Below are 26,112 nucleotides of genomic sequence, written 5' to 3' on the forward strand. Positions count from 1 at the left end.
GGAATGAAGAGACACTTTGTAGATGAGTTGGAAAACATAAAGCAGTCCCACTTCTCCAGCAGAATTTTAGTTGAATTAAATCATAAGAGAAACAATGATTACTGCACATATTGTACTTGTCACACTACATCTGCTGAGTAGAATTTCCATTCCAAGTGTTGTTTTCATCTTCACCATCGTCTTGAGTCCTCAATCTGTATATCTTGCCCTCCTTTTTAAAGTCTTCCCCCCGTTTCTCCAGCACTCGTTTTCTGACTGGTTCCCTGATATAACAAAAGAGGGAGAAAAGAAGATATAAAATGAAAACAGCAGTAACACAAAGCCACTTCTTTTAAACTGCCATTAGTATAGTTTAAGGAAAGTCCATGGAGATCATTACATCTACTAATGCAGTACTAGACTTTATACATTTTTGGCGGTGTAACTTCATCTGTTCTCTAAGCCAAACTAGTCACATCATGTTGTCCATGTATTTCTTGGTGACTCACTGTGTCTTAGAAGACTGGGACCACTTGCCAACTAAATCTCTTTCCTTTATTATTTATGCAAGCTGATGTATCTACTAAAATATTTATTTATAACTTACACAACACCCTAGAGGCTATCCCAAACTCCACTCATAGCTTAATATACAGAAATGGTCAGTTAGCAATTTTCAATCCTTTCAGAATCTTTAAGAGTGATTTATTTCTGTATGCACAATTTAGAACGAACAGTTCTTCATCTGAAAATGGAAAGGAAACAGGTGAAATTTACACTAATACATTCTCCAACACTAGAGGGGAAGGGAGAGAGAAAAACAAAAACCAGTGGTGAAACATGAAGCTTCACCTGCTCGGATATACATTCATCCCATCCATTGCCCCAACCCAAGACCTTTTCCCTTACCTGAAATAAATTTTTGAAACCCACACAGCAAGCTCTTCTATATGACAGTAATTCAGGATGAAATGCTTCCATTCATTGCTCAGTAAGAGCTCTGAAATTCAGACCTAACAAGACCTAGTTTGAATGCTGTTCAAAAACTAGAGAACAATTTCTCTGTCCCCACTTGAGTAATGTACTTGTCTTCCTGCTTAATAGTTAAGAAAGAAATAAAGATAAAGGCTGCATCAGCCCAGTCACAATGTTAACATAAATTGTCATCTAGAGAGTCAACAGGACACAAGATTAGGGATCTCCTTACAGCAGACAAAGGCAAGGATTTTCATTACTTACCACATATGATTGGTGTGAGGATTTGCTATTCATGGCCCAATAAAGTATTGAACAATACTAGGTATATATTGTAATAAATTGTGCTATTAATTATTAGAAGGGGGTATAACCTCTAATTCTAAGAAAATACTTCCTGTAAACCTCTTTCAAATATGTAGAATTTTAACAGAGGTATGAGCTAAGATCATTAGTGTTGTCTATCAGTATTACCATTCAAACCTTGGCCATCTCCAACAAAAGTAAGGCCTCTTGGTTAAGGAACTAGTCCAAGATAACTCTCTGAAGAGTTATTTTCAAGTGAACATCCAGTTTGGTCCTTCTCCGAATGACCCAGAGGAGGCAGTTAAATTATCTACAGCACAATGTTCCCTCTAAAGTAATCATACAAGATGCCTGTGAGAAATTAATGAAGTATCTTGTCAGACAAAACATGGGTAACAAGAAAAGATATTACTGTTTAGACCTGAAAAAAATATGCCTTTTGTTATGGGATAAAGAGAATTCAATAAATGAAACAGTAAAATCAGTAGCAGTGAAGTTGCTTTCCATGGAATAGGTTTTAGAAAGATGGCTGAGAAAACGCAGGTATTGAGCTTCCCAGAACATGTTGGGTTTTCCCCCTTATACAGAGAAAAGGCAAAGTATCCATAACAAAATTTTTCATTTTGAATAAGGCATTGGGCATTACTAACATATTCTGCAAATGGGGAAAATACAAACAAATACCTTTTTTCTGAGTTGCCAGACGATGCAAGGTTTGAGGATTCCAATGATGCTGCTCTCACCGAGGTCTGTGCAGGAGGAGGATTACTGAATAAGAAGTTGCTAATCAATCTCCAGATGGCAAGGAATGGGTAAAGTACTGTCCCCAAGAATGTCCAAAAGTCGCCACTGGAAGAATGTACCATGGATGTAGTTGGTCTTCCTGCCTAAAAATTAAGAAAGAACCTAGATAAAGGCGACATCGGCCCAACCACATCACACTCAAGGTTCCAGATAAACTTTTTTACCTGGAAAAGTCCTGTGGATTTTAGTTTACTGCAAGAAGGTAAAATTGCCATCTTTTGCTGTTTTTCAAGTGTGTAAACTTCTAGGAACTCCTGGAGCTCTTTTTCTTTAAAGGAGTAATCACAACACAGAAACTGGAAAGTAGTTTCTCAGTGAAATGAACCAATTATTTTGAAGAGAACTAAACTTTTGTAATGAAATTAACAATTTTGATTTAAAAAGTCTTTCTTAATGATTTTTAAAAAGGGAAAGGTTTCAGTTCTCAATGAATACAGTTAATCCTGATTACTGGAGGACTGTTTTAGGTGTGGGGCTAAAGTTCAGATCTGGGTAAACTACAGTAGTCCCCCCACTTACCTGCAGGGGATACTTTCCAAGACCCCCAGTGGATGCCTGAAACCATGGATAGTACCAAACCCTACATATACTACGTTTTTTCCCTATACATACATACCTGTGATAAAGTTTAATTTATAAATTAGGCACAATAAGGGACTAGCAAAATTGCCAGCATCATCAGTCTTGAGCTTTGGAGCCATTATTAAGTAAAATTAGGGTTCCTTAAACACAAGCACTGCAATATTTCGACAGTCTATCTGATAACCAAGAGGGCCAGAAAGCGACTAATGAGCAGGTAACATACAGAGCATGGATACGCTGGACAAAGGTATGATTCATGTTCCAGATGGGACAACACACCATTTCATCACACTACTCACAACGGCCCGCAATTGAATAAAACTTATGAATTATTTCTGGAATTTTCCATGTAATGTTTTCAAAGTGCAGGTGGCCACGAGTAACTGAAAGCATGGAAGGAGAAACTGTGGGTTAGGGGGCACTACCATATACTAACCAAGTTATGGAAGACCCAAGCTCTCATCCTAGCTCTGGCACTTAAGGTGGCACCTTGGCAAAATTATTTAAGGTTCTGAGCCTTTTTTTAAATCAGAGATTAAAATATTATTAGGATCAGATGGGATTAATATGTTTAAAAATGAATGTTATTTTTAGATTAAAATGTTTTTAAAAAAATTGGTAAACAGTACTCATATACTCATACATAAATAAATGACACCAAGTCAGTAGATTAGGCAGATATTCTACATTTCTCTTCCTCTCCTACTGGTCATTTTTTGTACATGAAAATAGGTGAGGGAAAAAGTTGAAAATTTATATTGTGTCTCACTAGCAATACAAATATAAAGCCCAGGATAATGGAACAATAAATTGATCCAACATTTTTTGATAATTTGGATTTTAATTACCCACAGTACACTTTTCACCTTCCCTTCCTCTAATTATAAGAAAAGATCAAGAGCAGAACAAACAGGACTATAAGAATAGAAAAAATATATATGCATATACATACTGGCAACAGTACCACTGAAGCACTTGGGGCAAGTTCCAAATCCAGTAATTTCTTTTTATAATCTTCTTTGGTAAATTCCCTCCTGGGAAACATTGTTGCTAATGAAAAATTACCGTAAGTGTTGCCAACAGTCTGTAACATAACAATAAGTTTTAAAACCTTACAGTGGAGCCTTTTTAAAGTAAGATATTACAAACTCATATGCATCCAAAATGACTGCTTTAATTTTAAAAGTTCACTTAAATGTAAAATCAAAAAACATTTATAAAAACTTTGTGCTTCAAAAAATAGCTGAAGGCTATCAAATCCAAATAGTACTTAAAAGCTTTTAAAACTCAAAAATGACTATGAGGGCTTCCCTGGTGGCGCAGTGGTTGAGAGTCCGCCTGCCGATGCGAGAGGCCACAACAGTGAGAGGCCCGCGTACTGCAAAAAAAAAAAAGACCACGAAATAGCAAGAATATGTTTCCCAAGACTATATAAATACACTAAATAAAAATGAACAATTATATATCTCAAGTATGACTGCAGTTTGCAATTAGAGTTTTCACTGTCCTTTGGCAAACTTACATTAATATCTCAGAAATACCCATTTGGATTGTAGGTATTTTGTATTAAAAATCTGAAATAGACCAGAATTCCCCTCATATTATACATATGACAGGAGTCTTTGCCTCCTCATCTCAGAGAGTAAATGGTCCATAATCAACCCATACCACACACATAATCCCAGGTCCAGGAATTTACAGTGGGCAAGCATCACAGTCACTTTCACAATGTTAAATCACCTATATTTATAAAATCTTCCAAAGGAAGAGTCTAATTTGTTTTTTGTAATTTTTTAAAAAATTTTATTTATTTATTTATGGCTGTGTTGCGTCTTCGTTTCTGTGCGAGGGCTTTCTCTAGTTGCGGCGAGCAGGGGCCACTCTTCATCACAGTGCGCGGGCCTCTCACTATTGCGGCCTCTCTTGTTGCGGAGCACAGGCTCCAGATGCGCAGGCTCAGCAGTTGTGGCTCACGGGCCTAGTTGCTCCATGGCATGTGGGATCTTCCCAGACCAGGGCTTGAACCCGTGTCCCCTGCATTGGCAGGCAGACTCTCAACCACTGCGCCACCAGGGAAGCCCTGTTTTTTGTAATTTTTTACTCTACGTCATACTGCCTCTCTCACTGTTCTCCCTCAACGTAAGGTCACAAAATTAGGTCACTGTACTGAGATGAAGTTCTAATAGGACTGATGCAATTAAAGATCTTTCTTTTTTACTCATGTGATTCACTCTTCACTTACCTGTGGCAGAAGCACCCCATTTGGGGAGGCCCTAAGTGGGGCTCCAAGGCAAAAGAAGGATGAAAGAGGCTATCTGGAGTTGATTCTACTACAAAGCTTGGGGAAAGGGGTTATTAAAATAACTTTTTATACTGTCTAGCCAAGCTCACCAGTGGAAGAAGGCATATAACTTTTTAGGCATCCTCTTCTTGGGACCTATAAGTGAGATGGCAGACTAAATGCAGAAGAGGTCTAGCAGAAAAGTCTGAATCCTAATTTTAATCTTGAAGTGATATGTAAAACAAATACCGGTGCGTGTAATAAGCCTAGATCCTAAAGGACATCTGATGCCTCATTTTGAAAAAGTAATCAATCAGAGAATAAAAACTAACTGGAAAGTACTCATATCTTCTCTTCTAAGATGTCAATTTCACAACCATTCAGATCTTGAATAAGGCCACGTTCTGGAAGTAAATTCCTGAAGAAGATACTTGTTGCCAAATAAAGATTACTGATTGTTAGGTTTGATCAACTGGCAGATGGTGGGAAAACTGCCAGCCCCAAAGCATTCTAAGCAACTTGCAGAAAATTCAGAGAGAGGACTAAGAAAAAATGCATCTTTTACAGAGGACAACTCCTTCAGATTAGACTTTTGGAAAATCACTTGCTTTTCATTCCTCCAACTGAATGTACTAAGCACTGAGAAAAGTTTCCAGAGTCTATTTTACAATAGTAGCAAATTCGTCTTTTTACAGAACAAGCAGATATGCTGTTCCCATATGGCACTCATACATGACGGAAGCTCCACAACATCCCAGAGGCATCTTGTGCCTCACTCCTGGGGATAAGTCATAACTTATTCATACTCTTCAAATCCTGCCTAGAAAACTTCCCCTCCTACATTCTAATAACCCATTCACCTACCTTCATTACAATTCAAGACATAAATTTACCTGTGCAGCAAACTGCCGTGCTTCTTCTAGAGGAGCATCAGAAGGGAACTGATTTGTAAAGGAAGAACCATCAGGAAGACGGAATTGAATTCTCGCAACACTGCTATGAGAAAATGAAAATTTAAGTCAGCATCTTTACTTATACACATTCTCAAACAATATCATTAAAACTAAGAAAATGGAAGTGGTAATATGTAATGAAAACAGGTTTTTATGGAGAATTGGGGAGGGAGGATTGGAGGAAGTTGGTCAAAACCTATAAAATTCTAATTTAAGGTAAATAAGTACTAGGGATGTAACACACAAGACGACTACAGCTAACACTGCTGTTATGTTATACAGAGATAGGAAAGCTGTTGAGAGTAAATCCTAAGAATTCTCATCGTAAGAAAAGAGGTTTTTTAATTGTATCTCCATTTAGCCCATGAACAACAGGGGTCTGAGCTGCACGGGTCCACGTAGAGGTGGATTTTTTGCAATAAACACATACTACAGCACTGCACTATCCACGGTTGACTGAATCCATGGATGCAGAACCGTGGACATGGAGTCATACATGGAATTTTGACTACGTGGGGGTGGCACGCCAACTGCAACCCTGCACTGTCCAAGGGCCAACTGTGTATGAGAAGATGGATGTTAGCTGAACGCGCCATGGTAATCATTTCAAAATATATGTAAATCAAACCATCAGGCTGTATTCCTTAAACTTATAGAGAAATGTATGTCAAATATTTCTCCAATTAGAGAAAATAAAAAGAAAATTGGCTTTTTTCACAGTCAAATCTTGTTTATTATTTTTAACAACAGCTTTTTTGAGATAAATTTCACCCTTTAAAATGTACAATTCAGTGGTTTTTAATACAGTCAGAGCTGTGCAACCATCACTACTATCTAATTCCAGAACATTCTCATCACCCCAAAAAGAAACCAAGCCCTTTAGCAGTCAGTCCCCATTCCTCCCTCTCCCTTTCCCTGGCAACCACTCATCTACTTTCTGCCTTGTGGATTTGTCTGTTTCTGGCACTTCCTATAACAGAATCATAAGATATGTGACTTGTTGGTAACTGGCTTTTTTCATGTAGCATTGTGTTTTCCAGGTTCATCCAAGTTGTAGCAAGTGTCAGTACTTCCTTCCTTTTTATTGCTGAAAAATATTCCATCGTATGCTATATACTATATTTTGTTTATCCCCTCTTCAGTTGATGGACATTTTGGTTATTAGCACATTTATGCTATTATGAAGAATGCTGCTATGAATATTCATGTACAGGTTTCTGTGTGGACATTGTTTTCAACTCTCTTGGATATATACTTAAGAGTAGAATTGCTTAGCATTTTGAGGAACTGCCAAGTTGTTTTTCCAAAGTGGTTGTACCATTTTATAACCCCATCAGCAATGTAGGAAGGTTCCAAATTCTCCACATCCTTGCCAAGACTTGACGGTTACTTACTTACTTATTTTTTTTCGGCCATGAGGTATTCAGGGTCTTAGTTGCCTGACCAGGGATTGAACCTGTGCCCCCTACATTGAGAGCGTGGAATCCCAATCACTGAACCGCGAGGGAAGTCCTGGTGGTCACTTTAAATTTAGCCTTCCTAGAAGGTGTGGTTTTGACTTGATTTTCCTAATGACTAATAATGTGGAGCATCTTTTCATGTGCTTATTAATCATTTGTATATCTTCTCCGAGAAAATATCTATTCAAATTCTTTCCCCATATTTAAATTGGGTTGTTTGCTTCTTTGTTGTTGACTTCTTTTTATATTCCAGTTACAAGTCCGTTATCAGATATATGGTTTGCAAATATTTTCTCCAATTTTTTTTTTTTTGGCCGCACTGTGTGGCATGCAGGATCTTAGTTCCCTGACCAGGGATCAGACCCGTGCCCCCTGCAGGGGAAGCACAGAGTCTTAACCACTGGACCACCAGGGAAGTCCCTCCAATTTTGTGGGTTGTCTTTTCACTATCCTGATGATATCCTTTGAAGCATAAAAGTTTTTAATTTCGATGAAGTCCAACTTATCTGTTGCTTTCTTTTGTCACTTGTGCTTTTGGTGTCATGTCTAAGAATCCACTGCCTATTCCAAGATCACAAGATTTCCTCATTTCTTTTTCTCCCAAGAGTTTATACTTTTAGCTTTCACACTTAGGTAGATGATCCATATGGTGTGAGATAATGGTCCAAATTTATTATTTTGCATATGGATATCCACTTGTCCAAGCAGCATCTGTTGAAGACACCATTTTCTCCCCATTGAATGGTCTTAGTAAACTTTTCAAAAATCAGTTGATCATAAACGCAAAGGTTTATTTCTAGAGACTCAATTCCTATTACAGGCATACCTCAGAGATATTGTGGGTTTGGTTCCACACCACCACAATTATCACAGTAAAGCGAGTCACATGAAATTTTTGGTTTCCCAGTGCATGTAAGTTATGTTTATACTATACTCCAGTCTAATAAGTGTGCAGTAGCATGTCTAGAAAAACCATGTACATGCCTTAATTAAAAAATATTTTATTGCTAAAAATGCTAACTATCAACTGACAACACAGAGTTGCCACAAAACTTCAATCTGTAAAAAACTGCAATAAAGCATTAGCACAATAAACGAGGTATGCCTATATACATCAACCCATACGTCCATCCTTATGCCAATACCACACTGTCTTGGTTACCGTAGTTTCATAGTGAAGTTTTAAAATCTGAAAGTTTGAGTCCTCCAACTTTGTTCTTTTTCCAGATTGTTTTGACTATTCTGGGTCCCTTGCATTTCCATATAAATTTTAGAATCAGATTCCTGCATACATTTTGGCAAAAAAAAAAAAAAAAAACAGCTGGAATTTTGATAGGGACTGTGTTGCATCTGTAACCCAGCTTGGGGATTACTGCCATGTTAACAATATAGTCTTCTGATCTATGAAAACAAAATATCTTTCCACGTATTTAGTTAGGTCTTCTTTAATTATTTCAATAATGTTTTCTAGTTTTCGGTGTACAAGTTTTACACTTCTGTTAAATATATTCTTAAGTATTACTTTCGGAAAATAGTTTTTATTTATTTTATTTATTTATTTTTGGCTGCGTTGGGTCTTCATTGCTGAGTATGGGCTTTCTCTAGTTGCAGTGAGTGGGGGCTACTCTTCATTGCAGTTCGCGTGCTTCTCATTGCAGTGGCTTCTCTTGTTACAGAGCACGGGCTCTAGGTGCACAGGCTTCAGTAGTTGTGGCATGCGGGCTCAGTAGTTGTGGCTCGCGGGCTCTAGAGCACAGGCTCAGTAGTTGTGGCGCACAGGCTTAGCTGCTCCGCAGCATGTGGGATCTTCCCAGACCAGGGCTCGAACCCATGTCCCCTGTATTGGCAGGCGGATTCTTAACCACTGCACCACCAGGGAAATCCCACTTGTTAATCTTCTAATATAGAAAATACAGAAAAGTACAAAGAACAAGACAAACATTACGGTAATCCTACTAGCAGTATGTACTGGAAATCTGAATTTTTGTCTTTGCAACACATTTTTGTTTTGGGAACTGCCTTATCCCTCCAATTCATTCATTCATTCGGGTATGATTATCAGTAATATTTCCTTATCTCCTTCAGCACAGGGGTGGGCATGTCTACTACCCCAACCAGCTGGCCTATACAAGTGGACATAGTGATTGGTATTAAGGTGGCCACATGACCCAAGCAGGGCCAATCAGAATTTTCAGTGAATGATAAAAAGGATTAGTCTTTCCTCTCTAGGATCAGAAGCTCAAGATCCTGGAAGGTGCCAGGAGGCCCTAGGCTCTCCTGACACTATCTAAAGAGTTTCTCTGAGAATAAAGCTAAGACAGAAACCTAGAGATTAAAAGGAGAGAGAAAAAATCCTAATAATATCCTTCAGATCCCTGGATCTGGTGATGCCTAACCAATTCTATCACTGTAACTCCCAGCTGCAGAGCCAATGGATTCCCTCTTTTGCTTAATCCTGTTTGACTTGATATTCTAACAAGTAAAGAATTCCAGTACACACGAGATAATCACTGTAATCATTCTGATGTATGTGCTTTCTGTCTTTTGAAAACAGAATTCTTCAGCCTTCTTTTAAACATCATGTATTTAGTACCATGATGTTGTACATTCACATTCAATGACAAATACCACTGGCAGCTGCCAAACTGATCAATATGTTCTTGTAGAACTAGTTATTCATCCACAGAACACATCAGTGTTAAAAAGCAGCCCACAACTGCTTTTCTCCTCAGCTGCCATGTATACACATACATTTTAGCAGGAAATAAAGTACCTTCTTTCTTTTGTGGAAGAGTCTCTCTTGACTCCCATTTCTGCCTGTCTGGCCAGCAGGGCAGCAGCTTTAGCAGCTTCTACTTCTTCCTTTGTCTTTGCAAAACGAGCAGCTCTCTCTGCACGGTCCTTTAAAACAGTTGTTAGATACTAATTATATTTCACTGCCAGAAAGATCTAGTTACACATTTCCAAACATAAGGAACATAAATATGCATGAAATTCCTTAAGGCCATACATGAACTTCATCACTCTGATTCTGGTATTTTTCAGTTTTATCAACTTTCAGGGACCAGGGTTATTAGTAAACAAACAAGGACATGACTTTGGTCACTACTCTCTCTCTAAAGCCTGGAACAAGATCTGGCACATAACAGATAACCAATAAATATTTACTGAATGAATAAATAAACAAACAATATTAAGTAGGGTGTAATATGTATTACAACTGCTTAATTCTAAAAGCAATTGTTGGGACTTCCCTGGTGGCGCAGTGGTTAAGAATCCACCTGCCAATTCAGGGGACATGGGTTCGATCCCTGGTCCGGGAAGATCCCACATGCCACGGAGCAACTGAGCCCACGCGCACAACTACTGAAGCCTGTGCGCCTAGAGCCTGTGCTGCACAACAAGAGAAGCCGCTGCAACAAGAAGCATGCACGCTGCAACAAAGAGCAGCTCCCACTCTTTGCAACTAGAGAAAGCCTGCGCACAGCAACAAAGACCCAATCTGTGCTGCAAACAAGAGAAGCCGCTGCAACAAGAAGCATGCACGCTGCAACAAAGAGCAGCTCCCACTCTTTGCAACTAGAGAAAGCCTGCGCACAGCAACAAAGACCCAATGCAGCCAAAAATAAATTAATTAAAAATAAATAAATAAATAAAAGCAATTGTTGCAAAACCATCCTAAAGCTTGATGTGTCTAAATCCTTTGAATGTCCTAAAAAAAGAATGCTTATGACTAGCGGAGCCTGTGACATTGCAAATTCTTAGCTTCTTTCCTAGGGAATCTTTGAAAACTACCTTTTCACTACTGATAAAATTCATAATCTAACACTGAGAAAAACTACTTCCAAAAACTCATCTCAATTTTAATCTTAACTGTATTTTAATTCAATACACAATTTCTAGGAAAAGAAGACAGAATTGGTATGCTCTGAGTCCCTAAACTCTACTATTTTCGTGTGCCCTGTCTGGTAGTAAACCAAAACCATTGTGCATGAAAAAACAATTTCACTAATGTTCTAGAGTCAAGCATTAAAAATAAACTTAATACTCACCAGTGCAATCTGCTGTTTTATACGCTCTCGAGCTGCCCTATCTTCTGCCTTTTCTCTGTTTCTTTCCTCTAACATTCTTTTTGTTAATTCTTCTTCTTGCTTTCTTTTATAATCCAACATTTCTTTTCCAGTTTTCCTCCTCTCAATTTCCTTCTTAATCTCTCTCTGAATTAAAGAAAAAGTAAGTTTTATGAGCCAAAAACAAAATTTAATAATCTTCCCTTAGTATTATTTTGTATGCAGGGAAAGCCGGTTGTACGGTAGAGCTAAAGGAACAGAACAACTTCACAAAATCTAGGGGTCTAGAATGTATTAACAGCATGGGTTAATGGTCAAATGTCTATCAATTTATAAGTCTTTGCCAGTGGTTCTGTTAAGATTATGATGTGGTCAGTGTCATTTGAAAAAAAAAATTACAGGTCTTTGGTTTCTGAGGTGTCCTCTAAGGACAACATGGTAGTCATTTATTTAGCTTGAAGACCTGATAACCTTCGTATATTAGAACCCCAAAGAGATGATGCAGTTCAGGTGCACAAGGTGAGAAAAACAAACGGTGCACTAGAATGCAGCAACACCAAAGGAAAAATTCAGCAAAATATCTACGCATTTCTTTTTCACAAAAAGGAACTAAAACTATGAACTGCATCAAACCAATTTTAGTTCAAGTCCCTTTATTCTTAGCGTAAAGGATTCATTGCAGAGGAAGAAAAGATGGTCCAACCTATTCCTAGCAATTTATAAAAACAACACAAAAAAGTGTACACTATGACCTCACTACAGAAGACAGATAATTCCCCTCGCTCTGCTGCAACACTGAACTATATAACCAGGAAGCCATGCCAGGTTTGCCAAACTGAATAGGGAATCAAATGTTCCCTCACTTACGGGAAGAGGAAAACAATGCCAGGCACGTGCACTTTACCTGTTCTTCCTCTTTCCTTTTCTCTTCTCTCCTTTCTTCAAGTTTCTTGGTTAGTCTGTATTTTAAAAGTTTAAAAAATACATTAACTGAGATACATCATATTAATATAAATTACATTTAGAAGATTTCTTTAGCTAAAAACTGGGGGAAATGTGGAGACAGACAAAAAAGCTCCTGAAGGCAAAGCAACAACCTACCTACCTAGTCCCTGCCCCTAGGGAAATCCATGAGGAGTCAGTGGGACCATCAGAAGCCTCACTCCAGCTCTAAGTGCCTTACCTCCTACTTAATATTAGCTCCCATTCCTCCCAATTTATCAGATCTTGATTTTTTTTGTTTTGGCTGCGCCATGTGGCTTGTGGGATCTTAGTTCCCCGACCAGGGATTGAACCTGGGGCCTTGGCAGTGAGAGCTCGGAGTCCCAACCACTGGACTGCCAGGGAATTCCCTGAATATTTATTTGAAAATATGCATCTTCAAATACATATGTATAAATCAATGACTTACAAATGCTTTACTTCTTACAAAGACGTAAACAGTATTATGGCACAAAACTGTTAAAAAATAAAAGCAAAAAGCTGAAGGCTAACATTTATAAAATCCAGTAATTCCAAAACTGATTCTGAACTGTGAGAAACTCAGCAATTAAAAACTAATGATTCTGAAAGCAGACAGTGGTAATGGCTGCACAACCTTGTGAATATATAAAAACCCACAGAATTGCATACACTTTGAATTTTATGGTATGTGAATTGTATCTCAATTCTTAAAAACTAATGGCACTTTCTCTCAGAGGGATTTGGGTTACACAGGTATATATATTTGTTAAAACTCAGCTGAACAACTTGTGCCAGAAATCAAGGAACGCTCACAGAATGATGGTTTAGAACCCCAAAGAGATGATGAAGTTTAGGTGCACACAGTGAGAAAAATGAATGATGCGCTAGTACGCAGCAACACCAGAGGAAAAATTTAGCAAAATGTCTACAGATTTCTTTTTTACAAAAAGGATGTCAAAAGGACATAAGGCCCAGGATGAAGAGGTTCCACTAACCAAATGTGAAGCAATCTGTACATCAAAAAAAATTGTAAGAGAAATTAATTGTAACACATTAGGGTTAAAAAAAGGACCCATGAGATATCTTACTGCTGACGGAAGTTATGAATTGGTATAACCACTCTGGAAAACTGTTCAGCCAGTATCTATGACCCAGAAATTCAGACTCCTGAAAATACACCCAAAAAATATGTTCACCAAGACATGTAATAAAAGAATGTTCATAGCAATTCTATTCTTAACTGACCCAAACTGAAAATAATGCAAATATCCATCAACAGTAGAATGGATAAATAAATTGTGGTACAGTCAATACACAGTCAATATAGCTATACAGTAACAAGCAACAATTTGAAGTGCTTACACGATTTTAATTATATGATCATATGACCCGGATTTTTGAAATGCTGTCTAAGCAGCTAATAGTTACGTCCCAATGAAAACTGTTTAGTTATTCAGAGCTTGTCAACATTTTATCTAATCTCAACATTAGTATCCCTTTTTAAAAGCTTAACAAATTTTGTGTATATGTATCTTCTAAGAGTGCTTTATATATAGTTTTTTTCAATTTAAGAAATCTCAAACAGCTGTAGACCCACTCTGTCCTGACAGGCTAACTATAAAAGTAATAATGCTCAATGAAGAAAACTTGGCAACCCCAGAACAAAGCAAAGAAAAAAATCTCGAATTCCAATTTCATAGATACTAGTATAAGCACTTTGGTGCATGTCTTAAAATATCTTTTTTGGACTCATTATACTATATGACACATATACACCAATATGTGTACATATAATTATTTTTAAATTAAAAATGGCATATTATATTCTATTTGCAGAACCGTCAGGCAGACACAAGCAGACACCCCTTTACATAAGAATGGAAACTATTGGGGGGAATTCCCTGGCTGTCTAATGGTTAGGACTCTGAGCTCTCATTGCCAAGGGCCTGGGTTTGATCCCTGGTTGGGGAACTAAGATCCCACAAGCCATGTGGCACAGCCAAAAAAAAAAAAAAAAAGGACTATTAAGAAATAACAGAAGCTCCCCTTTCCCACAGGAATTAAATAGCACTTGATCTCACCCCACAATAAAGGGCTACCTGCCATGTTTCTTTACATTCCCCCCAACTCTCGAAATCTTTTCCTGATTTTTCATTTTCACTTTACCCCAGGATCCCAGGGTGATGCAAGTAAGGGTGCACAGTGGTGGGCTTGGTGTTAGCAAAGCAGAAAGAAACAGAAGAGGATGAGCCCCTAGGACTCTGGTTCCCTACTGCTCTTCTTCCAGACACACACCATTTCTCACTGCTGTGAGAGATCTACCCTGCTTTGCACCTCCAGATTCTGGCCCTGCCCCAACTCCCATAAAGGACAATCAGAATCTAGGTTTTGCTAAAATGAAGCGCATTTTCACTGAGTCATGAGCTAACCCAAATACCCAATGTCAGCAATCATTTTGAACTCTGGTTCCCCATAACATCTATGTGAACAAGAAAATATCAAGTCTAAGTAATTTTTCTTAACTTCCATATTACACTGAATGATTTTTAAGTCAAGATTTTAAAATATTCCTGCTTATCCATTCACCATTAACTCAGTTATCTTTTAAGAATCATAGTATAAGACTACGATTTGATAATCACTACAAAATTAAAAATACTAAACTAGAAACCACAAGAAGTCAGAAATTTGATTATGAGACCAACTAATAACACATGACACTTAATAGACACCCACTTATGCAGAACCCAGGCTCAGTACATAGTCATAAAATTAGATGAAGTTCTTGCCCATCTGGAACTTATCCTATGACAGAGAGATAAAAGCAGAAGTAACAGATGGAAACACAAATACCAAAATACTAGTGAAAAAGGGATTCTTAAAATTATCAGACCTAAAGCTGACCGATGACTTCAGAGATACACAAGTTTTTACTTCTAGAATGTAGTTTTTATGGATACAAATAAGTTAGTCAGGTAATAAAAAACTTCAACCTAGAATTCTGAAATTTCATTTGTGTAATTTTAGCTCTTATTCAAATCAATGAAATAACTGAAAACCACTGTCTTTCTAACAAAATACTATTTCTAAAATCAAGACCAAACCTTTCCACTCTGATGGTGAGCTCCTCTGTAAGTCTCTGATTTGAACATCCACCAGGCTCTTGAGACACAGTGGCCTGGCCTGAAATTTCTCCTCCTTAATTATTAAAAAAAAAAAAAAAGAAAGAAAAGAAATAAGAAGAATATTGCATTCAATGCCAATTTTTAAAAAGGTATATATCTTTTGGGTTACAACGTCTGTTAACAATCTTGTTTCTTAAACAATACATTTTTTCCCTAAGAATGGAGTAGGAGATAAGAAATGAGCTATTACTAGTGATAATTCTTACGTTTGGATCTGGATACAAAAGTATATAAATGGGAAATAAGGCAGCTACCCAGCTGAAAGCCACTGAGATAAAACATGAAATATTAATCTGGCAGTGAGAGATATAACAAAAGTAGACTAAGCATGCCTGGCCAGGGGTAGGCTCTACTCTAAAGAAGCATGGTCCAATATCTTTGGTATCCCATAGGGTAGCCACCAGTCAGGGACAAGTGGCTACTCAGCACTGGTAATAAGGCCAGTGCAGGTGAGAGACTGGATTTTTAATTGTATTTAATTTTAATTAAAATTGCCACGTGTGGCTGCGGTTATGGTATTCAATAGTGAAGCTCCAGGGACTTCTCTGGCTGTCCAGTGGTTAGGACTCTGCACTTCCACTGCAGGCGGCACAGGTTTGATACCTGATCGGCGAACTACGATCCGGCATGCTGTGCATCACAGTCAAAAAAAAAAAAAAAAGGGGGGGGGGGGGGAATTCTAGAGGCAAAGTTTGATACTGAGTATCACTCTAGACTTATGATGACCCAAGGGATCTGCTTCTGCACACCACAATGATTCCTTAGAAAAGCTTTTTACATCTACACTAGTATTCTTTTAAGGATCTCCTGAAGGACAGAATTTTGTCCTGGCCTGCTGTAGAGGATAACTATAGTCTGGTACTCCCTTTCAGAACCTCTGCTATTTCCTTACTTACCACTCACCATCAACTTAATTCTTCTTTACCTTTTTGATCCTTGGAAGAGCATGGACTGCGGAGCAACAGAGTCTGGGTTGAATCCTGTTCTGTCACTTTAGTAAGTTACTTACTCTCACTGTACCTCTTCCATAAAATGGGGATAGTAACCTCATAGAAATGTCATGAGAAGTATGTGTTAATAGAAGTAAAACGCTGAGACTTTTACTAGGACTAGCACATAGTAAGTGCTTCAGTTATTACAGCAGTAGTAGAAATATCAGAATTATTAAGCAGAACCAAAGGTACACATCTCTTCTTACCTCTGCATTTAGTGCATCACCTATATAACTTGAAATCAGCCATAGTAGGAATATTTACACTTCGGAAATTAGCAAACACTACAAATAAGGGCTTTTTATCTCCCCCCAAAAAACAAACTTTTGTTAAATATTTACCAGCATATCACTGAAAGAAACCCTTGGATAAGAAGTGGTAACCCCGGCAGCCAGTGTGTGTTCAGTAGGAAATGAATCACTTTTCTTTAGTAAATAAAATGAATGCCAAGGACATCTGTATCTTTTTTTTTTTTTTTTTTGCAGTACGCGGGCCTCTCACTGTTGTGGCCTCTCCTGTTTCAGAGCACAGGCTCTGGACGCGCAGGCTCAGCGGCCATGGCTCAGGGGTCCAGCCACTCCACGGCACGTGGAATCCTCCCACCCGGGGCACAAACTCGTGTCCCCTGCATCGGCAGGCGGACTCTCAACCACTGCGCCACCAGGGAAGCCTGACATTTATATCTTGATATCAGAAAAAAAATTTAAGAAAACTTCTGAAGATAATTTGTGGACAAGCTGAAAAAAAAAGTGCTGTGTGTAACTTAGGTGGATCTATGACTCATAAACAAAAATGGATGGCCATAAGCTAAAGCAACTGATAAAAATCCAAACACAGGGACTTCCCTGGTGGCACAGTGGTTAGGAATCTGCCTGCCAATGCAGGGGACACAGGTTCGATACCTGGTCCAAGAAGATCCCACAGGCCATGGAGCAACTAAGCCCGTGCACCACAACTACTGAACCTGTGCTCTAGAGCCCGCAAGCCACAACTAGTGAAAGCCTGCGTGCCTAGAGCCTGTGCTCTGCAACGAGAGAGGCCACTGCAATGCAATCAGAAGCCTGCGCACCGCAACGAAGAGTAGCGCCCGCTCACCACAGCTAGAGAAAAGCCCGCGCGCAGCAACGAAGACCCAACGCGGCCAAAAATAAATAAATGTATTTAAAAAAAAAAATCCAAAAACAGTAAAAATTTACCAGAGGACGTTCTGTCTTTAGGTTTAAGAAGACAACTGGAGGGCTTTCCTGGTGGTGCAGTGGTTAGGAATCCACCTGCCAATGCAGGGGATGCGGGTTCAAGCCCTGGTCTGGGAAGATCCCACGTGTCGTGGAGCAACTAAGTCCATGTGACACAACTACTGAGCCTGCGCTCTAGAACCTGGGAGCCATACCTACTGAGCCCGCGCCACAACTACTGAAGCCCACGTGCCTAGAGCATATGCTCTGCAACAAGAGAAGCCACCGCAATGAGAAGCCCGCGCACCGCAACAGAGCAGCCCCCGCTCGCCGCAACTAGAGAAAGCCCGTGCGCAGCAACGAAGATCCAACACAGCCAAAATTTAAAAGATAAATTAATTTTTAAAAAATGATATATTGGACTCCAACTCAAACAAACTGAAAAACTTAGTGTAATGTAAATATTGCCTAGATAATTAATGATAAAAAGGAATTACTGTAAACTTTCTAGGTTTCATAAGGGATAATGGTATTGTGGTTATTTTTTTAAAGTGCTTATCTTTTAGATACCAACATTTTTTGTTTTGTTTTGTTTTTGCTGTGCCGTGTGGCTTATGGGATTTTTAGTTCCCTGACCAGGGATTGAACTCGGGCCCTAGGCAGTGACAGCGTGGACTACTAACCACTGGACCACCAGGAAATTCCCGGTACCGACATTTTTAAAGATGAAATGATATAATGCCTAAGTGTGTTCTAAATAATAAATGGCAAGGAGACAAGGAAAGGGGGCATAGATGAAACAATATTAGCCATGAATCAAAAATAGTTGGGGGACTTGTCTGGCGGCCCAGTGGTTAAGACTCCGCACTTCCACTGTAGGGGGCGTGGTTTGATCCCTGGTCAGGGAACTAAGATCCTACAAGGCACGGGGTGCAGCGCCGCCCCCCCGCAAAAAAAAAAAAGTTGGAAGATAAGCAATGGGTTCATGGGATGGGATTTCTTAAACTATTTTCTCTACTTCTGTATATGTTTGAAATTTTCCATAATGAAGCTAAAAAAAAAAAAAGCTACAAAGAACTAAGATTAGAGTTGCTACTCACCTCGGATAAGACAGAGTCTAACAGTTTGAGTCTAACCAAATTAATTGCCTACTAAAACAAAAACATCAACACTCTTTGTGGGAATATAACAGAATCCAGAGTGTCATGTGTAACTCTTTAAGTAGCACTAAAGCACTCAAGTTAATGGGAAATTACAGAGCATCAAATTTCAGTTCAATAAAGGAAGAACTTTTCTAAAAACTAGGGCTTTGACAATAGAATAGGCTTCCTAGCAAGGTACTGAGCTTCCTGTCATTAACTGTATTCAAATAGAGGCTTGATGATTATCTATCCAGGATGCTGGAGCACAATCACCTTTTAGGATACTAATATTCTAACTTCTTAACTTACCTTACCCTACATTGCCTAATACAAAGCTATATTACACAGAACAACTCTGACTGTGCATGATCCCTAATATACAGTATAAAATTTCTCCTCTGCCTTTTCTATCAACCCCTCTGCAGTCACACCTCCTACTGCTACATGCTCTATTTTACAATTAACTTTTAATTCTAATTTTAAAAGTGTACAGTATTTTATATTATGAAAACAATTTCAAACACATCAGTTCACTTGGTCCTTTCGATATCCTCTGGCTGAGAAGAGATTTACAAAACTCATATGAGTATCATAATGACAGTCCCTGAACCATAGCACAGTAGTAGAAATTACTACTATCAGCTGTTCTGGACTGTTGCCTATTTGGGTTTGAAGGACAGTCACTGACTTTATCCCCTTCTGCCACTAAATGACAAACATATTAAATTTTAAGTTAAATGAACATGAAGGGGGAAAATACAGTATTCTTATTTTTTAGGATATTAATCCACGGCCTTTATAGTGGAGTGTTTAGTGTACCCAAAAGGGTATATTAAAAATTACCTGTTGCAGAATCTGACTTTGTATCAGAAGTGGGTGGTGTCTCACAGAGCTCTACGTTTCTGGACTGACAGTTTTCAGAAGTGTTGTTATGTTCAAATGAGGTGGATGGAGTAGAGACTGAACTTTCTGACTGGCCACTATCTGCCACTGATATTTCACCTTTTAATGAGTGCATCTAGGGAGAAAAAACATTGGAATTTAATTACATACGAATCTAAGTTTACCATGGTATATGAGACCAAAAACATGAGCAAGTCAATTTGTACTCCACAGAAGGGGGAAGTACTAAACTTTCCAAGTAAATCAACCTAAAATGTATAATCCTAAATATGACATAATCACATTATGGAATTTAACTGCAAGGTGACAAGAGCATAAAAAGATATTTAAAGCACACTTGATTTTTCTTACAATTAGAATTCAAGGAAAAAAGTTACAAGCTATATTAGCCATTTGCCCAAAGTGGATGCAAGTGAGAAATTGAGTAAGGTCCTTAAAACAAGTCAAGCAATATACTGTTAGGGACTTTAATGTGACAGCAACTCCCTTTTGCAACAAAAGAATAGTGATTGCATTATGTAGCTGGCTGAGGGAGAAAAAGGGAAGGGAGAATAAGAAATCACTCATGCATTAGGTATAGGCACCTCGAACTGCATAATGTTATTTTCAAAACCAGTCCAGACAGTATTTACTACCTTTTAATAGCATGGTTAGTTCCTGAATATTCAGTGGCTCCAAAAATATTCCAACGTCAAGTTCCTGACATACCATTTACCCACGTTTATACAAAGAACAATTCTGTTCCTTCTCACCTGCCGGACTTTGTGGATTCTGGTAACAAGTTCGTCTGCAGGAATACTTCCTGCTATTACTTCCAAGGGAATTCCACTGTCTCCAATAAAGAAACTGGATGGAACACACACTACAGGATCTGTACAGTTTAATTAAGTCTAACAATTCATGGGAAACAAGAGAATAATTTTATGAAACACTATTGATAACAAAGCAAAAGAAATCATCTTTGTGAATTTCACAATATAATCAGCTAACATGTTCACAAAATAATTTCAACTACCCTATCACTATGCCTGTAGTGCATGTGATATGTGAATTATGATTTATCTATATCACATATATAAGTGGAAAACATCCACTACATTCCCCTCTATCATAACTTTTACATCTATCTTACCTCTTGCTAGCTACTTCTAACATTCCAACCAAACTGCATCATATTGCTCTCCAGCTATTCACAATTTATAAAAACTCCCCAAGGGGACTTCCCTGGCGGTCCACTGGTTAAGACTCTGCACTCCCACTGCAGGAAGCAGGTCATGGAACTAGGATCCTGCATGCTGCATGGTGCAGGCAAGAAAAAAAAAAAAAAAAAACCCAACAAACTCCCCACAATTCCATTTGCTACAAGGTACTTACTGTCTCAAAGGACATTTAGTAATATAAAGTTTCCAGAAACAAGAATGCATGAGTTCCTAAATAAAAATGAGTAATTTCTAACTGTCATGAATCAACCAAAAGAAAGGTAACTCCTCAAGCAAAATATATATAAAACCAATTCTTCATGGAAAGGATACAGATCTGTGAAAATTGTAGGCAGGCTTCACTGTAAAACAAAATCAAACAGAAAATCACTAGATGAATACAAGTATTTCCCAAATATTGAGTTGTTTTTATAAAAATTTACTGTAGCAATTACAAGTATTTTTCTTAAACTATCAGTTCCTTTCATAGCCATCAACTGAAAGGGGAAAAACATAATCCTTATCTCACAGACCTTTTTTGGTTTGTTTTATAATTTTCAGATTAAAGAGCACTTGTTCTTGCAACCCACAAACTGGTGGCCAGATCTGGCACCTAAAAATCAACTTAGCATCTGCCCCATGTGGCTTCCTCAGCAGCAAGTATTTCTGAATACAGTATCTTAACTTGTAATAAGAAGATATTAATACCTGTGACTTACTTGTGCAAGTGATAATACTTTATAATAACAAAGGATTCAAAAAAACCTAAATCTCCACCAATAAAAACTGATGAATCATGCAATTACAAAAAGGAGAAAGGTATAAAAAGTATGTCAAACTACTACCATTTTTGTAAAAAAGGGGAGGAAAAAAAATATATTTTCTTGATTTGGTTGCCTCCAGAGAAGAGAACTGGGTGGTCAGGGACAGGGATGGCAGAGAGACTTTACACTACAATATGCATAAAAGACACTGATCAATGTAGAGGAGTAATTCCAAGAAACAAATTAATGCTTCTAAGAACCAGAAATTTGCTTCATTTTCTCTGAATATAAGGCATGATTATCATAAAAACATCTAAAAATACAAAAGTATAAAGAAAAAAATTACCAAGAATCCTACCTTTTCAGAAATAACCACTGTAAACTTTTGATGCATTTCCAATCTATTTTCAATGCAGGACATAACATAAACTAACATGTTCCTAGAATATTAGGTAGCTTTGTTATTATTATAAATAAAATTTACTTTTCATAATTTAAAATACACACTAGATTCTATTAGTAGACTGTCCATAATGAAACAAATATCAACCATCACTATACACAGGTATCCCTGCATCTGCTAAGAGAAATTTGTTTTTAAAAATACTGGATATATCAGTCTGTATATAAATCTCAACAATTCTGAAATTCTCATTTCTTCCACATTCCCAATAAACCTCTACATTCCTCCTGCCATTACTGACTCTAAAAGGTGCTTTTGGAAGATAATGAACAATATCAATGACACAGTAGACTCTTTTAAAAAAACAATTACAGCTCAATAAATATATAGTTCAGTAACTGCTGCTGTTGTGAGGCAGACTATACTATGATTTGCTTTGTGATGTTTTGTTAATAAAGAAAATTTTTAAATAAAAAGTTCACAGACTTATAGGTAAATTTCTGAATATTTTAATCTTGACAGTAATTTTCATTTTGATATTACCAATATCAAAAGGACAGAACTACCACTTTAAAACTGCTAATCAATTAATGTTTCCAGGCATTTATCATTGATGGCTGCTGCTAACATAAAGAGAAACAACAGAGCATTATGTACCCTCTAATGGAAGAATGGAAGACTTACCACCATCTATGAAGTAGTCTTAAGGGGGAAAAACCTAACCTGAATCCAACTGTCAATTTACAGAAAATAGAGGACAGAGTAATAAACTAAATGACACTAACAGAACTGCAATGAACAAAACCCATACCGTAGGAAACTACATAACGAATGACCTCGTTTCCCAAAAAAATAAACTGCAAAGAAAAAGACAAAGAGAGAGACATAGAGGCGAAGCCTACAGAGTAAAAGAGACTTGAAAAAGATCAATGCATCACAATGCGTGGACCTTAATGGATCCTGAACCAAAACGGTAATAAATTAAATTAATAAAAACCATGACTGATGAGAGAACTGAAAATTTGAACACTGAGTAGATATTTCAAGTTAAGAAATTAGATTAGATTTTGAAGTATTAGTTATGTTAAAAAAATTAAGAATCCTTATCTTTCAGAGACATACCAAAATATTTATAGATGAAGTGATATGATGACTGAGATTTATTTCAAAATTATATGGGATGAGTTGAAGTGGGTGATGGAATAGATGAACAAGACTGACCATGAGTTGATAACTGTCAAAGTAGTTGACAGTACAAGGGGGTTCATTACACTACTCAAGCACTTTTGTGTGCATCTGAAATTCTCTATCCCCGCCCCCCCAAAAATTTAACGGGGCGAAGAGGGATGTATTAACAAATAAAACAGACTTGTGGTTATCAGTTCGCACAATGGACCTATAAATGTCCTTATTCTTATTGAATAAAATGGTTCCATTTTCAAAAATAGGATCCAAAAGAGTGGTCAACCTTTCAGAGATATTTCAGGACCACAGTCCCTTTGCATTACTGGTGCATGTCACATAGCTACTTGGTAGACCAAGAATTCATAAATTTTTCAGTATGATATAATGATGGACTTGAAAAATGGCAATCAGAATTTAAGTCCTTAAAATGTCTTAGACAAAAATCAACATTCTTATAGTCTAAGAGTATCACCATAAATCACAACCAAAGACAATGGTTAAAAAATTTTTTAATTACAAGATTAAAACATAAGCAAACCTTTTGGTATCGATTTTAATAGCAACAAAACTGTTTGAAGATGCTTCTGTCACTTTCTCATCTTCCCAACTTGCAGCCATCTGTGTAGACTGCTCATCATCACCTGTAAAACATTTTAAGCATTCTTAAAACATAAGGCCAGTATCTGCTGATTCTTTTCCCTGGAAATCTGGAACTTCAAATAAAATGTAATCTCACGAATAATATTTTCCACCAAATCTGAAAACTGAATTTTCCATAAATGAAAAGTGTGACTTATATGCATTGTTAACATTAATAAAAAGTAATGAGGGCTTCCTTGGTGGCGCAGTGGTTGAGAGTCCGCCTGCCAATGCAGGGGACACGGGTTTGTGCCCTGGTCTGGGAAGATCCCACATACCGCGGAGCGGCTGGGCCCACGCGCCATGGCCGCTGAGCCTGCGCGTCTGGAGCCTGTGCGCAACAGGAGAGGCCACGACAGTGAGAGGCCCGTGTACCGCAAAAAAAAAAAAAAAAAAAAAATGCAAAACAAAATACTGCTATTTAGATTATACAAAGTGTTTTCTAAACGAAGACATCCGAATTATGATGCAAATATTATCATAATAATTAGAAGTCATGGGCAGAAATATGACTACTTTGGCTTTTCTACATATGATTTTAGAAAATAAATGTACAATACTTTTCCTTTATGCAGCATCTTTCTGTTGAGTTCAATGTCCTCCACACACACCCCACTTATCTTCCAGAATTCCTCCAAGGTAGACAGAAGCAGGTGCAATCCTGTCTGCAGTTTTGGACCTGTCTTTTGTTATAGGCATACTAATTATAAAAGTTACACTGATCCAAAACTATGCTGACAGAATTCAGCATGGTGGCTACTTTGGTAGAGCTACTATTCATTGGGAAGGAGGATGAAGGAGGCTCTGGGGTCTTGGAAATATTTATATCTTTTTAAAAAAATTTTTATTTTATATTACAGCATAGTTGATTAACAATGTTATTTTCAGGTCTACAGCAAAGTGATTCAGTGAAACATATACATGGATCTATTCTTTTTCAAATTCTTTTCCCATTTAGATTATTAAAGAATATTGAGCAGAGTTCCCTGCGCTATACCATAGGTCCTTGTTGGTTATCCATTTTAAATACAGTAGTGTGTACATGTCAATCCCAAACTCCCAATCTATCCCTACCCCCCAGTTCCCCACTGGTAACCATAAATTCATTCTCTGTGAATCTGTTTCTATTTTGTAAGTAAGTTCATTTGCATCATTTGTTTTTCAGATTCCACATATAAGTAATATCATATGATAGGAAATGTTTATATCTTATCTGAATGACAGTTACACAAGTGTATTCATCTATAAAAATTCATCTAGTTGTTCACTAAATATATTTCATTTAATATACTGTATGCCATACCTCAGGGATAAAATGTTTTAAAAGTTGTATCTATCAAGAGATTATTTCCATTTTAGACTTGTAATATCCAGATTTTGGCATAACCACTTATTGGTGGGCAAAGGGAAATTTACCTGAGTTAAGTCACTGAAAAATATTTCTGAGGTTAGCAGAGCTAAGTGCTGTTTCAAAGGTGAGCAACCTTTGCCAATTTATGCTTAAAAAGGCTTCAGGGGGCTTCCCTGGTGGCGCAGTGGTTGAGAGTCCGCCTGCCGATGCAGGGGACATGGGTTCGTGCCCCGGTTCGGGAAGATCCCACATGCCGCGGAGCGGCTGGGCCCGTGAGCCGTGGCCGCTGGGCCTGCGCGTCCGGAGCCTGTGCTCCGCAACGAGAGAGGCCACAACAGTGAGAGGCCCGCGTATCGCCAAAAAAAAACAAAAACAAAAACAAACAAACAAAAAAAAAGGCTTCAGGTCACATTTTTTGCTTTACAAAAATGAGATCTTTCTATACCTACCTACTCTTTCGTAAGCCGCTTTCTTCCCATGTGTGTTTCCCGCCTTCCCCAATTTAATCCACCCTTAGCCTTCCCCATTTCAGTTATCTGTTAATGGGTAACACCATCCTTTCAGTTCTCAGGCCAAAAAGTTTAGTTATTCTTGCCTTCAACTGACGGTATCTCCAAAATATATCCAGGGACTTCCCCAGCAGTCCAGTGGTTAAGACTCTGTGCTTCCAGTGCAGCGGGTGCAGGTTCGATCCCTGGTAGGGGAACTAATATCCCGCATGCTGTGTGGCACAGCCCAAAAAATTTAAAAATAATAATAATAATAATAAATAAATAAATAAATAAATAAATATATATATAT

General features: G+C 37.8%; 1 protein-coding gene across 1 annotated transcript in view; it reads right to left on the reverse strand.

Moving 5' to 3' along the window:
• Positions 1 to 124: 124 nt before the first annotated feature.
• Positions 125 to 26,112, reverse strand: part of UBXN4 (UBX domain protein 4) — a 32,267-nt gene continuing 6,279 nt past the window's right edge. The window contains exons 2-13 of the mRNA XM_007452023.1: positions 23,860 to 23,962; positions 21,303 to 21,331; positions 20,523 to 20,641; positions 19,711 to 19,885; positions 15,478 to 15,571; positions 12,315 to 12,369; positions 11,393 to 11,557; positions 10,114 to 10,241; positions 5,821 to 5,923; positions 3,599 to 3,730; positions 1,945 to 2,147; positions 125 to 263 (exon numbers count right to left, since the gene is read on the reverse strand). Of these exons, the coding sequence (XP_007452085.1) occupies positions 125 to 263; positions 1,945 to 2,147; positions 3,599 to 3,730; positions 5,821 to 5,923; positions 10,114 to 10,241; positions 11,393 to 11,557; positions 12,315 to 12,369; positions 15,478 to 15,571; positions 19,711 to 19,885; positions 20,523 to 20,641; positions 21,303 to 21,331; positions 23,860 to 23,962 (1,445 nt within the window). The remainder of the gene's footprint in view (positions 264 to 1,944; positions 2,148 to 3,598; positions 3,731 to 5,820; positions 5,924 to 10,113; positions 10,242 to 11,392; positions 11,558 to 12,314; positions 12,370 to 15,477; positions 15,572 to 19,710; positions 19,886 to 20,522; positions 20,642 to 21,302; positions 21,332 to 23,859; positions 23,963 to 26,112) is intronic.

This window comes from Lipotes vexillifer, unplaced genomic scaffold (assembly GCF_000442215.2).
Source record: "Lipotes vexillifer unplaced genomic scaffold, Lipotes_vexillifer_v1.1 scaffold105, whole genome shotgun sequence".
Classification (NCBI taxonomy): domain Eukaryota; kingdom Metazoa; phylum Chordata; class Mammalia; order Artiodactyla; family Lipotidae; genus Lipotes; species Lipotes vexillifer.